At 37.8% G+C, this 13,145-nt stretch overlaps 1 protein-coding gene across 7 annotated transcripts in view; it reads left to right on the plus strand.

Annotated features, from left to right (window-relative positions):
* PPP1R13B (protein phosphatase 1 regulatory subunit 13B) overlaps positions 1-13,145 on the plus strand; it is a 131,066-nt gene that overhangs the window by 91,608 nt on the left and 26,313 nt on the right. For all 7 annotated transcript variants that reach the window (XM_030558645.1, XM_030558642.1, XM_030558647.1 and 4 more), the window contains 3 exons: positions 9,496-9,597; positions 10,689-10,863; positions 11,231-11,427. In XM_030558645.1, the coding sequence (XP_030414505.1) occupies positions 9,496-9,597; positions 10,689-10,863; positions 11,231-11,427 (474 nt within the window). The remainder of the gene's footprint in view (positions 1-9,495; positions 9,598-10,688; positions 10,864-11,230; positions 11,428-13,145) is intronic.

A 13,145-nucleotide genomic window follows, 5' to 3' on the forward strand; every position in this document is an offset into this window, starting at 1 on the left:
TTATGTTAACTTTGTTGTTCTTTGTTTTTTAATTTCTGAAATTGTTTGTTTTGTCTGTGTTTGATTAGCTTGTTCATCTCCATGAGCCTAAAAAAGGCACCGGATTTTTAATCATTGGATTTTTAAATGGATTTCTGCTGCTGGCATTTTCTGACCTAATTTAAAAAATGCAAGGCAGAATTGTGGATAAAACCATTAGACTGGAAATAATGTCATCTGCACAGAGATCTGCAAACATTCTATTTTAGTTAAAATAGAACCAGATACTCATTTTGTAATGTTAAGAATAGGTCTGTTCACAACGCTTCCAAAATGTACCATACCATAACAAGGTCAACTTCCTATGTGAAATACAGGCAAGGGAAGTCACAAAAGATTAAACTGTTTAATTAGACTTTGGGTGTGGGGAGGGGATTATCAAGTCTTTAAGTCGGTGGTGTCCAGGCTTTTCAGGCTGAGGGCCGAACATTACCTCAAAAGGCCAACTGGCCCCAGTTAGTAATTTGGAGCAGACGCTCTGCCCTGTGATGCTTGCTTTGTGTTGTTCAGCCAGTAAAAAGACAGCAGAAACCACTTGGAAATTTCAACGGATATAATAACCAACGTAACCTATTCTTACATCCTTCTTCCTGCTGCCCCTGGCATTAAGAAAAGGGTGACTAGAGTTTGCTGCACTCTGGCTATTCCCAACTGTGCTAGGGTCTCTTGGGCACCATAGCCAGTTAGGTAAGTCCATAGCAGCCCCCAGGGTACCTTAGCTTGCAGCAGGACTAAGGCATAGAATTGGAAAGCTATATTTGGTTGATGGGTCTCTGCTTCGCCTCCTTTTCCCTGTCCTCCGTGGTTGTTTTGGAGGAATGTAGCCATCCTTTGTTAGATGCAGCAGATGGACAAGCTCCTATCCTGTTTCCTGTAGGTTTCTGCAGTCCAACCTTATTGCTAACCAGTTTTTTTTTTCTAGGGTGCTCTGATGGCCTCCCCTCTCCCATTCATCTGTCTTCAGATTGTTGCCAGATCTTCCCTCATGTCTTTGGAGGAGGCTAACAAGGGAGAGGTTGCTGTCTAATCAAACAGAGCAAGGAATTTAGTGAGCAGGGAGAAGAAAGACGGCCATACTTCCATCTGGCATGGCTCTGCTCAGCTTTGTAGGCAGACTGAACTTTGTTGGCCCAGGGGAACCCCCACCTCTGTAGGAGGGGTTTCCCTATGCATGTGTTGAAGAAAATCCCTTATTAGCAGGGAATGCCTTAAGTGGAGGTGGAGCTACCTCATGGCTGGCAGAGGTCAGTCTGCTGGAAGGCCTGGGCATTGCTAGTATTGGGAATGGCTACTTCCCTTTCCCTGAAGATTCTGTTGTCTATGGATTGGGGAGACAGTGGTTCCCTGAAGACAATGGGAGGAGAAGGGAGAGGCCCTCGGGGCAATCCCAGAAGACATCTCTAGTGAAGAGAGAGCCGGGACCTGGGGCTAGGTGTGGGTGTAGAGGGGTAGCAGCACCACATCAAAGGGATATGAGGTACTAACGTAAAGGAGGGAATGGGGGCAGGCAGCACTGGGCTTAGGGGCAGCAGACCAGATAGGGAGAGGAAAGCAGCACATGGGGCAAGAACATGTGAGAGAACATGTGGAGCTCTGGGCAACAGCCACCTATTTCAGGAGACTGGTGATACTGGAGGCTCCACTGGCCTGGTGCAGAACTCTGGAGAAGGAAGAAGCAGTGTCAGTATCTTCATCTCCTTTCTGTCCTTGGGGAGGGGGAGAATAGGGTGGACAGGAACTACTGGTTAAGGGTTTGTAATGGATATCTCTACAACAGTTAACACGTGTTGCCAGTTGTTGTTACTTTATTATGAGTTGCAAAATATTTGCTATTTTCCTCAAGCAACAGCTCCTGGAATCCTGAGATTCTCTGGTTATTTTATTTTATTTTATTTTATTATGAAAGTTTCTAGCCCTTGTGGTTATGGAGAAAATCTGGAAAATGTGACCTGACTGAACTCTGAAGGCTTCTTCCCCGCTGCAGTGTATTTTTTAAATCTCACGATTTTGTGGGCTTTTCTTATGACTTTTGAACAGTTGGGTTGGCACTACAACTAATAGCCATCTGAGATACTCACTTTAACTTGAAGGATATGGTCTTTGGGAGTGGGCTGGATGGAAGCTCCTGGGATGTATCCTTGTTGATTAAGAATGTCTGTCTGCATTACACAGATGCTCTGCTTGTTAAAGATATTCTGTGTGAGTTCAGATGCAATGTTTCCTCTGTCAGTCTTCTGGGCTGCCTGTAGATGAGCCATTTCATTATGACTCATAAGCAAATTAGGTAGATAGGGAGACACATGCCGGGGGGTGGGGGGGATAGACAACAGGAGAGATACGTCTATCCCAAAACCATGCCGTAAAGGAAGAAGAGAATGAACAAGAGGATCAAGAAACTAGACCTCAGAGTACACAGACTGAAATGTGGAAATAATTATTTAATCACATATATATTTTATAAGTGATAAAAATGTTTAAATGGTAAAGCGTTTCTTGAGACGGTTTAGTAATAAAATAGTACAGAAACTGGTTTATAATCTGACTTTCAGTTCTCATTGCCAGTGCCACCAGGAAAAATAACTTCTGAAGCGGTAAGAGAGTGGCCCATTACAGTCAGTCAACAAGAAGGTGTGAGTAACAGTAGGGAGAAATTAGTATTGGGAAAATTAAGTTTAGGTTTTGCTTCAAAAGTAATTTTTCCTCCCTCGGTATCCTGTTGTTAATTGATTTATGTCGTTAGACTGACCTCACACTTGGTAAAGCAACCCCCATCATTTCATGTATTTATATCTGCTCCTGTATTTTTCACTTCATACATCTGCAGAAGTGGGTTCTAGCCCATGAAAGCTTATGCCCAAATAAATCTGTTAGTCTCTAAGGTGCCACAAGGACTCTTCATTGTTTTTGCTGATACAGACTAAAACGGCTACTTCTCTGAAACCTGTCTACAGATGGGCAACTGAGGTATAGAGAGGCTAAGTGACTTGCCTACGGTCACACAGGGAACTGGCAGAACAGGAAACTGAATCTTCGTCTTCCGTATTCCAAGCCAGTGCCCAACCACTGGGATATTCTTCCTCCCTTCAAGCCTTGTTGTTTGTTGCAAATTGCTCTTGTCAGATGAGCTTTCAAGATGATATGATGAGCAGAACAGGTGCAACATTTTTTGAAAATGTTTACTACCTGTAAGCAATTCATGGGCATGGACGGGAAGTACTTTGTGAATGCTTTTGTTTATGGGAGGTAGTTTATTACACAATTGTAATGTTTGATAACTGAATCAACAACATTTACACCTCTACTTTGCTATAACACTGTCCTCGGGAGCCAAAAAATCTTACCGCATTATAGGTGAAACCGCATTATATCGAACTTGATTTGATCCTCCAGAGTGCACAGCCCCGCCCCCCAGAGCACTGCTTTATTGCGTTATATCCGAATTAGTGTTATAACGGGTGGCATTATAACGGGGTAGTGGTGTATTTAGGAGTTCATTTTAGAGTGTAAGACTCCCAAGTGATGAATGTAAAGAAAGTTACAGTTCAGCAGACTCATCTCCTGGAACTTATCACTATATTGCAAGTGAATTTGTGGAATCTGGAGGAGTAGATATTTGCAGTGCTCTTGTTGTTGTAAAAAGTGTAGTCCCAGAGGAGGTAGATTTTCCTTGCTGCAGGAATAGGGAGATGTTTTATGGCTTAAATGTGATAGGTTCAGGTTTGTTGTGAAAGGCGAGTGACGCCATGTAATAACTAGTATAAGCAGAAGAAATTTATTGGAAGGATGATGATCTCATTAAGGATACATACTGTGCTGTTTTGCATTATACTGTAACACAACAGTACTTCGGAAGAAGGACTTGGACTGACTAAAAAACTGTTCCAAACTTTCCCTTGTTTTCTCAGTAGTTTTGCTTGAATTGAATGCAGATTATTATAAATTACATCAGTGAAGATAAAATGATTGAAACAAACTGATTTATTCAACTAGATCTTGACAAGAGAAAATATTTTGGAATTTTTGCCTTTTTGCTAAATTTCCTGATGTTTCAAAGACTATGCTACTATACTTGGGACATCTAACATATGTTTGTTTTTACAATCTTTCTGAAAATAATTAACTTGAAACTGAAGAGGAATCTTGCTTGATTTCTTTACTTCATTTCTCATGTGGATGAAAAGAGGGCAGCAGCGAGTGAAAGTGCAGGTTTAAATCTCCTCTCTCCCCTTCTCCTCCTCCTCCTGCTCAACACTGTGTAGTTATTTTAATAGTGAAAGGCACTTAGCCATTATGATTTTCAGTAAAATAAACATTTAGAAGTTTTAGAGAAGATTTGTATCTAAAATGCAGGCTGTCAGGGTTTTCTTGTTGGTTTTTTTTTTTTTTTTCCAGATTATATAAATAGCTTTTGAAAACCTTTTATGTATGCAAGTTAAATGTTTTTGCACTATAAAATTAGTTTATATACAAATATTCTCAGAGGTTTCTATAAGGAGAGGCTAATGTATGAATTTATCATGCTCTCCTGTTCTATATGCTGTGGCATGTGTTAAGCATAATAATAGATTTTAACAGATATGCATAAAATGTACTGATCTAGAGTAGCACACTGAGCTCTTAGTTATCAGGAGTCAAATTGGGATGGCTTGTGGTGGCTCTGAAAACCAATTATTTTCTTAAAGATTGTCATTTTGTACTCCAAGATCTGAGCTTTCATTTTGAAAAATAACAAGTGTTTAGCCTTATTATTGGGATGGTGATCTTGAAAATGTGAACAAACATAACCTGATGCAGCGATGTTTTCCTGAGTCTGCAGACATTCTGAACAATAGCTCTGAGAGATGTAGATTGTTGCCATATGTCTTAGGTGGGAAGAGAGGGAGCAGTCTGAAGCTTAAGGATGATAATTTAAATGTCAATATTGCCAACTTTCACTGCTGATCAAAGCATACAAGAAGGAAGGACTTTGCAGATCTGGATAGTTTAGTGCAAGTGGTGTCTCATTTTGAATAAAGTCTGTGGTGCATGGGAGAATACCACCTATTTTTCCAATTCTGACCCTTGGAGCCATCAAGCAGGGAGAACTGGGAAGCATCTGCACCCTACCAGTCAGGAGCCAAGCCTGAAGTCCACCAAACACAAAAAAGATCAGGGATATCCTGAGCCCAACTGAGGGATCCAAGCCCAAGAAGATAGATGAGCCCAGAGAGTATCTGCGCCCTATAGGGAGTCATGCCTAAGGAACGCAACAGAGCACGTGTGGTTATTTTCAACATGTGCACAATATACTAGGAGCAGCATTTCATTTTGGTATCTTATCTTTGTGTCTTTAAGTGAACATATGCTGATTTGTGGATGGAACTTATAAAAGTTTTTCCTTTTTTCATTTTGAGCCCTGCTTTAATATATAGCTCACTGTAAAATGTCTTGGCCGTTTAATCGTAATAGTAAGCAGCAAGCTTAGAGAAGGTATGAGACCTATAAAGGAAAATACTGTGGAAAAGATGTCTGTTACAGTCATGCTACTTAAAAGAATTAGTACAAACTACTAATACCTAGGATTTTCCCTCATTTGGTAAATCAAATTAATACCAAAGTGTTCCATATCTGATCTAGACATTATGCAAGTATTTTTATACCCCTTGATTTTAAGGCCTCTGTTCCATACTCTATCCGCTTCATCACCTGTTCATCTTTTATAAACAGTTTTCATTGTTGCTGACATTTACTAGGAGTAGGATTACATGGGTTACTATTTCCAATATGAACTCTAATTCTGCTTTATAATATGACCAGCAGGAGGTGTTCACAGAGTGGAATTCCCTCTGGAATTTAAGTGAGTCAGGTTTATATCATACTGACGCCTTAGCAGCTTGAAAAGGAAATATTCCAAATTTGGATCTCCCTAGTGACTGAACTGCTTTCATGCGTCTGAGCTGATTTTGTGTGTGAGTGCATATAATAGTATATACACTTTATATATTCAGTTTATAGTTAAACTTAAACTTGCACATTCATTGATATACTGTAGGGTAAGTGATGACAAACAGCTTATATTCTAAATTAAAATATGTCTATAAAAATTCTTTCCAATCTGAATTGGATATAAAATAAAAACCTGAATGGAAATAATTTAGGTTTGCTTGACGTAAAAATGAAATGTAATTCAGTCAAAACCACCCCCACAAAATTCAAAATAATTAGCAGATATTGAGGCAGAGTAGTGCACTGGAATTGGTTTGGTTATGAGAATGTGAAATGTGAAACCTTCCTGAGTTCTAATCCTTGCTTAGTATATAGCATTGGGCAAGTAAATTATCCTCTGTGTTTGTTCCTCATCTGTCAAATGGGAAGGATACTTAACTCACAGGAATGTTTTGAAGGGTTAGCTAAGTGTTTGTGCAGTGCTTTGACAATAGGAAATGACTATGTGCATATTACTTTTTATTATGCTATTACTGCGTGCTATTGGATAAAAAGGATACTCACCTGAAAGAAACATTTAGATATTCTGTGTCATAAAGTATGACCTTTCAGGAAGACTATGAAGTTACAGTGATATTGTTAAGATATTGTTATATATAAAAAATGTTAAAATGCATTATTTGTCATTTCCCCCTCCCCCGCAGCAATTCCTGTTGCAATATGAATATACACTAGTTTTATGAGAGTCTGTTCTTGTGACTAGGGGAACCTTTGCTTCTTTTCATTCTATATTGTGAAGGGCAACAAAGAAGCAGAAAGCCCACCTTAATGTGAGCTTGTCAAAATCTTTGCTTTACATTCCCCACTACTTGGACCTCAAAGAAACCACTCTGCAGGGAAAGAAAGACTGGAGATCTGTAGATTTCAGAGCAGTGTGTAGCAGAGGTGGAGGTCAGTTACTCAAGTGCCCTGTTTCTCTGTTACCTGGCGGATTTCAGAGCAGGAATTTTCCTCTCTTGGGGTTGGGGCTAAGAAACTGGTATGACAAAGGATCGGTTGGCACCTCAGATCATTACAGAACTATAATGCAATGCAACTTGGGAGGACCAAAGAGCAGAGACTCTGAACTAGATCTTCTTCTCTCAGATGCCAGGAAATTTGGGGTTTGTCGTAGATTTCTCTGTGATTGTTCCTTTGCCCTGTCTATGAATCTTAAAACCTCTCTTCCCTTGTGTAAGCATTGTTTTGAGTTTCATCTCACAACACTTCCAAAGCGCTTTTTAACTTCCTTTGATTTTTCTTTGGGAGTGCTTGTAATGGGGTAGGATATGGTGTACCTTTAACTTTGTTATTAATAATGTAATCTTATGCATTAGCTCAAATGCTGCACTGAATGTAGAATGATTACAATGCCAGCACAATAGCCTGCCTATTTCATTATTAAACTTCACTGATTGCATTAAATTTCAAACCAGTTGTAACAGAAGTTGCAGTATTTTCTCCTACCAATTCTTCCAGCTATTCAGGTGTTGGCATACTATGTTCTGTTGGATAAGAATGTCATGCACTTCTGGTATTGCAACATTCATTTTATCTAAGTGTAGCAGAGCAGATATTTGGTGTGAGAGAGAGAGCAGTTTCAACTTTTGGAATTTACTTTTACTTTGTTTTTTATACTCCTCACTTTTAAAAAATTTCTTTTTATGAACATGTTTCACAGAGTAGAAGGCCTGAGTGTGTATGTAGAAATGACTTGGGTTTTTTTAAATAAAAGACTATGAGATGGTTGAAATAATTTGAATAGTATATTAGATTCCTGTTAGAACAATACTTAGCATTTCATATCTTGAAAGTGCCTTACAAATTGTAAATAATATTCAATAATTGCTCCTCATTAACAAAGTGTTAAAATTGCCCAAATATTAGGCTTTGGTTTTGTGAAGGTTTTTGTTACCTTTCACATGCAAAATTTGTTAAAACACTGCACAGTAATTTGTTGGCCTCAATTTAATTTCTATTAAATCTGCCAAAAAATGGATCTTAAGCAGTAATAGTAATGAAAAAATGGTAGCTTTCCTATAGTTTTTGTTCTTTTCTCATTTTATTAATATTTATTGCAACTAGAGAAAAACTGCTTTCATGTGCTGTTATGGAGGAAAATAGGATTTTAACTCTTTAAAGCTTGTGGTGGCCATCTTGTGTGTAATCCTTTATGAGGAATCTTCATGACTGTCTAAAGTGTGAAAATCTTTACTTTCACTGCCAAGTTAAAAACAAAAAGAGCCCCATGTGTATTCTTTCTTATATATGCATTGGCAAAAGTCAGAATTGTCTTTAGGATTTCTTTGAGGAGGACCACTGAGATGATTCATGAAAACACCACATATAACCTGCTCAGTTTAAATAAAGGGTGGGAGAGACAACCTTTAGGCCAGAAACTGGAGATCTGCCATAGAAATTCAATAAAAATAAACACATTTAAAATAAATAATTGTCAAACCTAAAAGATGTATCTATTACAGATTTTCCCTCTCTCTGTCTTTCCCTCCCTTTTGTCTCTCTGTCTTACTCATTCTTTGGCATTGTACCATTTTCATTTTTGTGTACTGTTTTCTGTTCTCTTTTCTCTTATCTTTTGGTCTACTCTTTCTTTGAGTATCAGCATTGTTTTCTCCTCATTTTTTGTCTTCCATATTTGCTTCCCTTCTTCATCCACTTCATTGCTTTTTCATGTTAACTTTTCTCTTCCGCCTTGTATTCTGTTCTCTTCCCATGGTATTATCTATCTTTTGCCTCCTGCTGCCTTCCTTCTTATAGCGGTCCATCCTTCCTCTTCTGCTATGGGAGCTGTTATTAGGGATGGGGTGCCTCTCTTGCTGCCCCTCTGCGGACATGTCTGCACTGCCTCTCGGAGCCTCCCAGCCTTGGTCCACAGACTCAGCGCTGTAAAAATATCTGTGTAAGACAGTGCTTTGGTGTGCTCTCAAGCCCACCTCTCCCCCCAGGCTTAAGAGCCTGAAAGACTCTTAGATTTTTAAAGAGACTATACTTTGAATAATAATTATTAGAAATTAATTCCTGCATGTGCTTTTGCTCACAAAATACATAGTTTACCATAACTAAGTAAAAAGTCTCATCTAAAAAATAAAAACCCAGGAACATCAAGTATTTGTTACATTTGGTACATGTCCAAGAAATAACACACAGAACAAAACCCCCATAGAACCAAGGGTATTCAGAAAGCTAGAAACAGAAAACAAACCTGTACATTACATATAGTGAAATTCTGATCTTGTGTTTCTGGAAAATCTGATTTGTGGCATTTATAATCCTTTTGTTGGTTGCTTTTAGCTGTGCTCCAAATGCATAAAACTCTGGCAAAGCTAAGAGACAGAAAATAAAATAAAATACATTTTAGATTCTGATTGGGACTTAAAAACGTTCTTAGACTACTGATTTCTGGTTTCTAATGTCACAAAATTCAATGTGTGTAAATAATCATCTTAACGTAGTGCTTTGTGCTTTCTGCAGATTGGGAATCCACGTGTAGAACTCACACTCTCTGAACTTCAAGACATGGCTGCCAGACAACAGCAGCAGATTGAAAACCAACAGCAAATGTTGGTTGCTAAGGTAAAAATACGAAGGAGTGGAAAAGAGACAAATGCATCAATTTAGAGACTTAAATAAGCTGTTCATAGATAAAATTATATATAGATTTCCTTCAACATATGCATATATAATTTTCAAGAACTTAGAAAAATACACTACAACATTTTGAATAAAAGGAAGAGCCTGAGAAATCTGCTGCATTAACAAATACTTATAAATCCAGGCAATATAGGACACTACAGCTTAATAAACAGTAGACATGGAATACTAGTATGACTCCTTAGTTATATTCATCTTTAAAATGATTAGTATGTTGTTGTTACCTCTTTGTGTTAGACTCACTTCCTAATATATAAACATGAATATATGCTCAAAGTTTTGTATTTCTGTGAAGCATTTTGTGACCCTGTTATAGATGGTATATAATATATACAGTATGTATTGCATGCTTGGACTACAGGACTGAAATACATTTAAATGGATTCAAGCTAGCAGAGTTTGCTGTATTTGGAGTTCTCTGGAAGAAATTATATTGGAAAAAAAGAAACATTTCCCTTATTGCTCAGTGCATGGGCTGTCATTTAGAGAGTTGGAACTTTATCTTACAGCAGATCTCCTTATCTTTGCCTGTCTAAAATCCTCTACTGACCATTGTTTGCTTCCTTTGGGGAATTGAGTAATGGAGGGTTGGAAGAGATTTTGCAACAGCAGGAAGCGTGTTGCTAGCAGCAGGAAACAAATGCTTGCGGAAGCTTCACAGATGTGTTGGAATGAATGTTTAGTCTGAAATTGGTTTTGGTGTACATTTGATGTTTGACTTAGTAGTTTCAAAAGCAGTGTGCCCTGTTTCTATTTTTTGAAGACAAATTTGAATAGACACGAATTATAGTAGGTTTTTCTAGAAGTATTGTTATACATTTTAATTACATTTTACTATCATATGTGATTGTATTTATTTATTTAGAAAAGATGTATAGGCAGGAAAACCATCCGAAGTTGATAGTGAAGTTTGGGTTTCTTTAAAGTCAACTTTTGTTGGTTGTTTTGCTGTTATCTACCTATTAAAAAAATTCTTCTAAAGTTAGATTTACATGTTCTCCTTGTTTTGGCAGGAACAACGTTTACGTTATCTGAAGCAGCAAGAACGCCGTCAGCAGCAGTCTATTTCTGAGAGTGAAAAGCTTCAAAAAATTAAAGAACGGGTGGAGACCCAGGAGTCAAAGCTGAAAAAAATACGTGCCATGAGAGGACAAGTGGACTACAGCAAGATCATGAATGGCAATCTGTGTATGTGGATTTTTCAAATCTCTTTCCATTGTAAATTTCACTGATGATATTTTGTACTGTAACTTGCAAATATTAGTATAGCAACAGGATATTGAATTGAGTATTTGTTCTATTTTTTGAAAGGGTCTTTCACAAATGAATTAATTAAGAAATTAAATAATAGATTTTAGTAAATATGTTCAGCTTTTTGCAAATTACGTTAGCATGTTATAAACATAAGTTTGTATGCTATGTTAAATTGATGGAAACGTTTCTGTATGTAGGACTACAGTTTCCAATAGCTGTATGTTTAGAACTATGAAAATACACAAGACAGTTGTACTGATATTTCATTTGGTTGTGTGGTGTGGTTTTTTGTTAATTATAGCTACTGAAATTGAGCATATCAGTGCCATGTTCCAGGAGAAGCAGCAGGAGTTACAAGCTGCAGTGTTAAAAGTAGATCAGCTAACTCAGCAATTGGAGGACTTAAGGAAAGGGAAATTGAATGGATTCCAATCTTATAATGGACAGATGACAGGACCTGCAGCTGTAGAATTAAAAAAGTTGTACCAAGAACTACAGGTAAACTATTAACTGAGACATTTTTCACAATATCTGTAGCTTAGCAAAAGTAATACTTACCTCCCCAACCTAGTGTTGCAACTAGTGTTGTACTTGATTTTGGGAAACCTCATTAACCAGTATGACAGAACGTGTGTTAATTTGTAAGGGCACATTAAATGTATAAACCTCAGGTAAAGGGAACTTCATTAATTTTCAAAACCACGTTTTTATCACCTTTTTTTTACAAATTGTAAATAATATAATCTGTATAAATGTTTTGAAGAGGATTACTCAGCAATGAAGAGAATGTATATGCAAAAATTGAACTGTACATGTAAACTAGTACTTGTTTCTGTTTTCCTTTTTTCTAAAATTTATTATCTGAGACTAATTTTTCAGATCTTAATCTTTTCTCTTTTGTGAGGTAGTAGGTATAGCAAACATTGTGTAAGGTGCTTTCATAGCTAGAAAGTCTGATTAAGCAGTGAAAAAATTCATTGTAAAATGCAGTATGAAAACATAATAGTGAATATATGATATAATTAAAATGTATAGGGGCTAAATAACAAGCCTGTCCTGATCATATTTTAACAGAATCATCAGAAGTAAAATATAAACTACAAATACAAGAAAAATTTGCAGTTACTCTATGCCTTATTTCTCCGAGTATACCTTTATAGCTATAGTGTAGATCTTAATTTAGAAGGTAAAGTATCTTGCTTACATTGCTATGGTTTCTGGTTAAATGTATGAAATTACAAATATTTAACTACGTACCATTTTGCCAGGATTTCATGTTTTTTATAATTTGCTTATAGTGTTTTGTGGTTGAGATGTGAGCTCTACCATGTGTTAGTTTAAAAATGGGAAATACAAGTAATCCTTTTTGACATTACTCACTTTCTCGGGATGCATGTATTTCTTTTATCCTTAGCTCTGAACCTTTGAATATAGATCAGGGATTGGCAACCTTTGGCATGCGGCCCGCTAGGGTAAGCACCCTGGCGGGCTGGGCTGGTTTGTTTGCCTGCCGCATCCACAGGTTCAGCCAATCGTGGCTCCCACTGGCTGCGGTTCACCACTTCAGGCCATGGGGGCTACGGGAAGCAGCGTGGGCTGAGGAATCTGGTGGCCACCACTTCCTGCAGTCCCCATTGGCCTGGGATGGTGAACTGTGGCCAGTGGGAGCCATGATCGGCTGAACCTGCGGATGTGGCAGGTAAACAAACTGTGCCGGCCCGCCAGGGTGCTTACCCTGGCGGGCCAAGGGCCAAAGGTTGCCGATCCCTGGTATATAGATTGATGTGATTTTTTTTTTTTAAATGAGGACACTCTTGTATGATGATTTCATGTACTTGGGATGTGCTCTTTAACAGTCACTAAAATATAATTTTTTTCTCTGAAGTGGAGGGAATCTTCATTCAAAGTATTATACCAGGTTGCACAGTATGAAGCTTAATCTAATCTTTCTTACATTTGTATTTAATTGAAACAGAAGTGACCTTTTTTCCCCTGTTACTTACACTAGGTGAATCTCCATTTCTGGAGCAATTCTAAATGCAAAGATGCTTAACAGATTGCTGAGATGTCTGTATTGTTGCTTGTTGTCATTTTGACCCCCTACATATTTATCAAGATTTAAATTTGCCTCAGTTTTTTTGCATTTAACATCAACATGAGAAGTGGAGAACTGGGACGAACTATCAGAATTATTTACCAAAGAGAGCCAGTGAGGA

Source organism: Gopherus evgoodei, chromosome 4, assembly GCF_007399415.2.
Source record: "Gopherus evgoodei ecotype Sinaloan lineage chromosome 4, rGopEvg1_v1.p, whole genome shotgun sequence".
NCBI lineage: Eukaryota > Metazoa > Chordata > Testudines > Testudinidae > Gopherus > Gopherus evgoodei.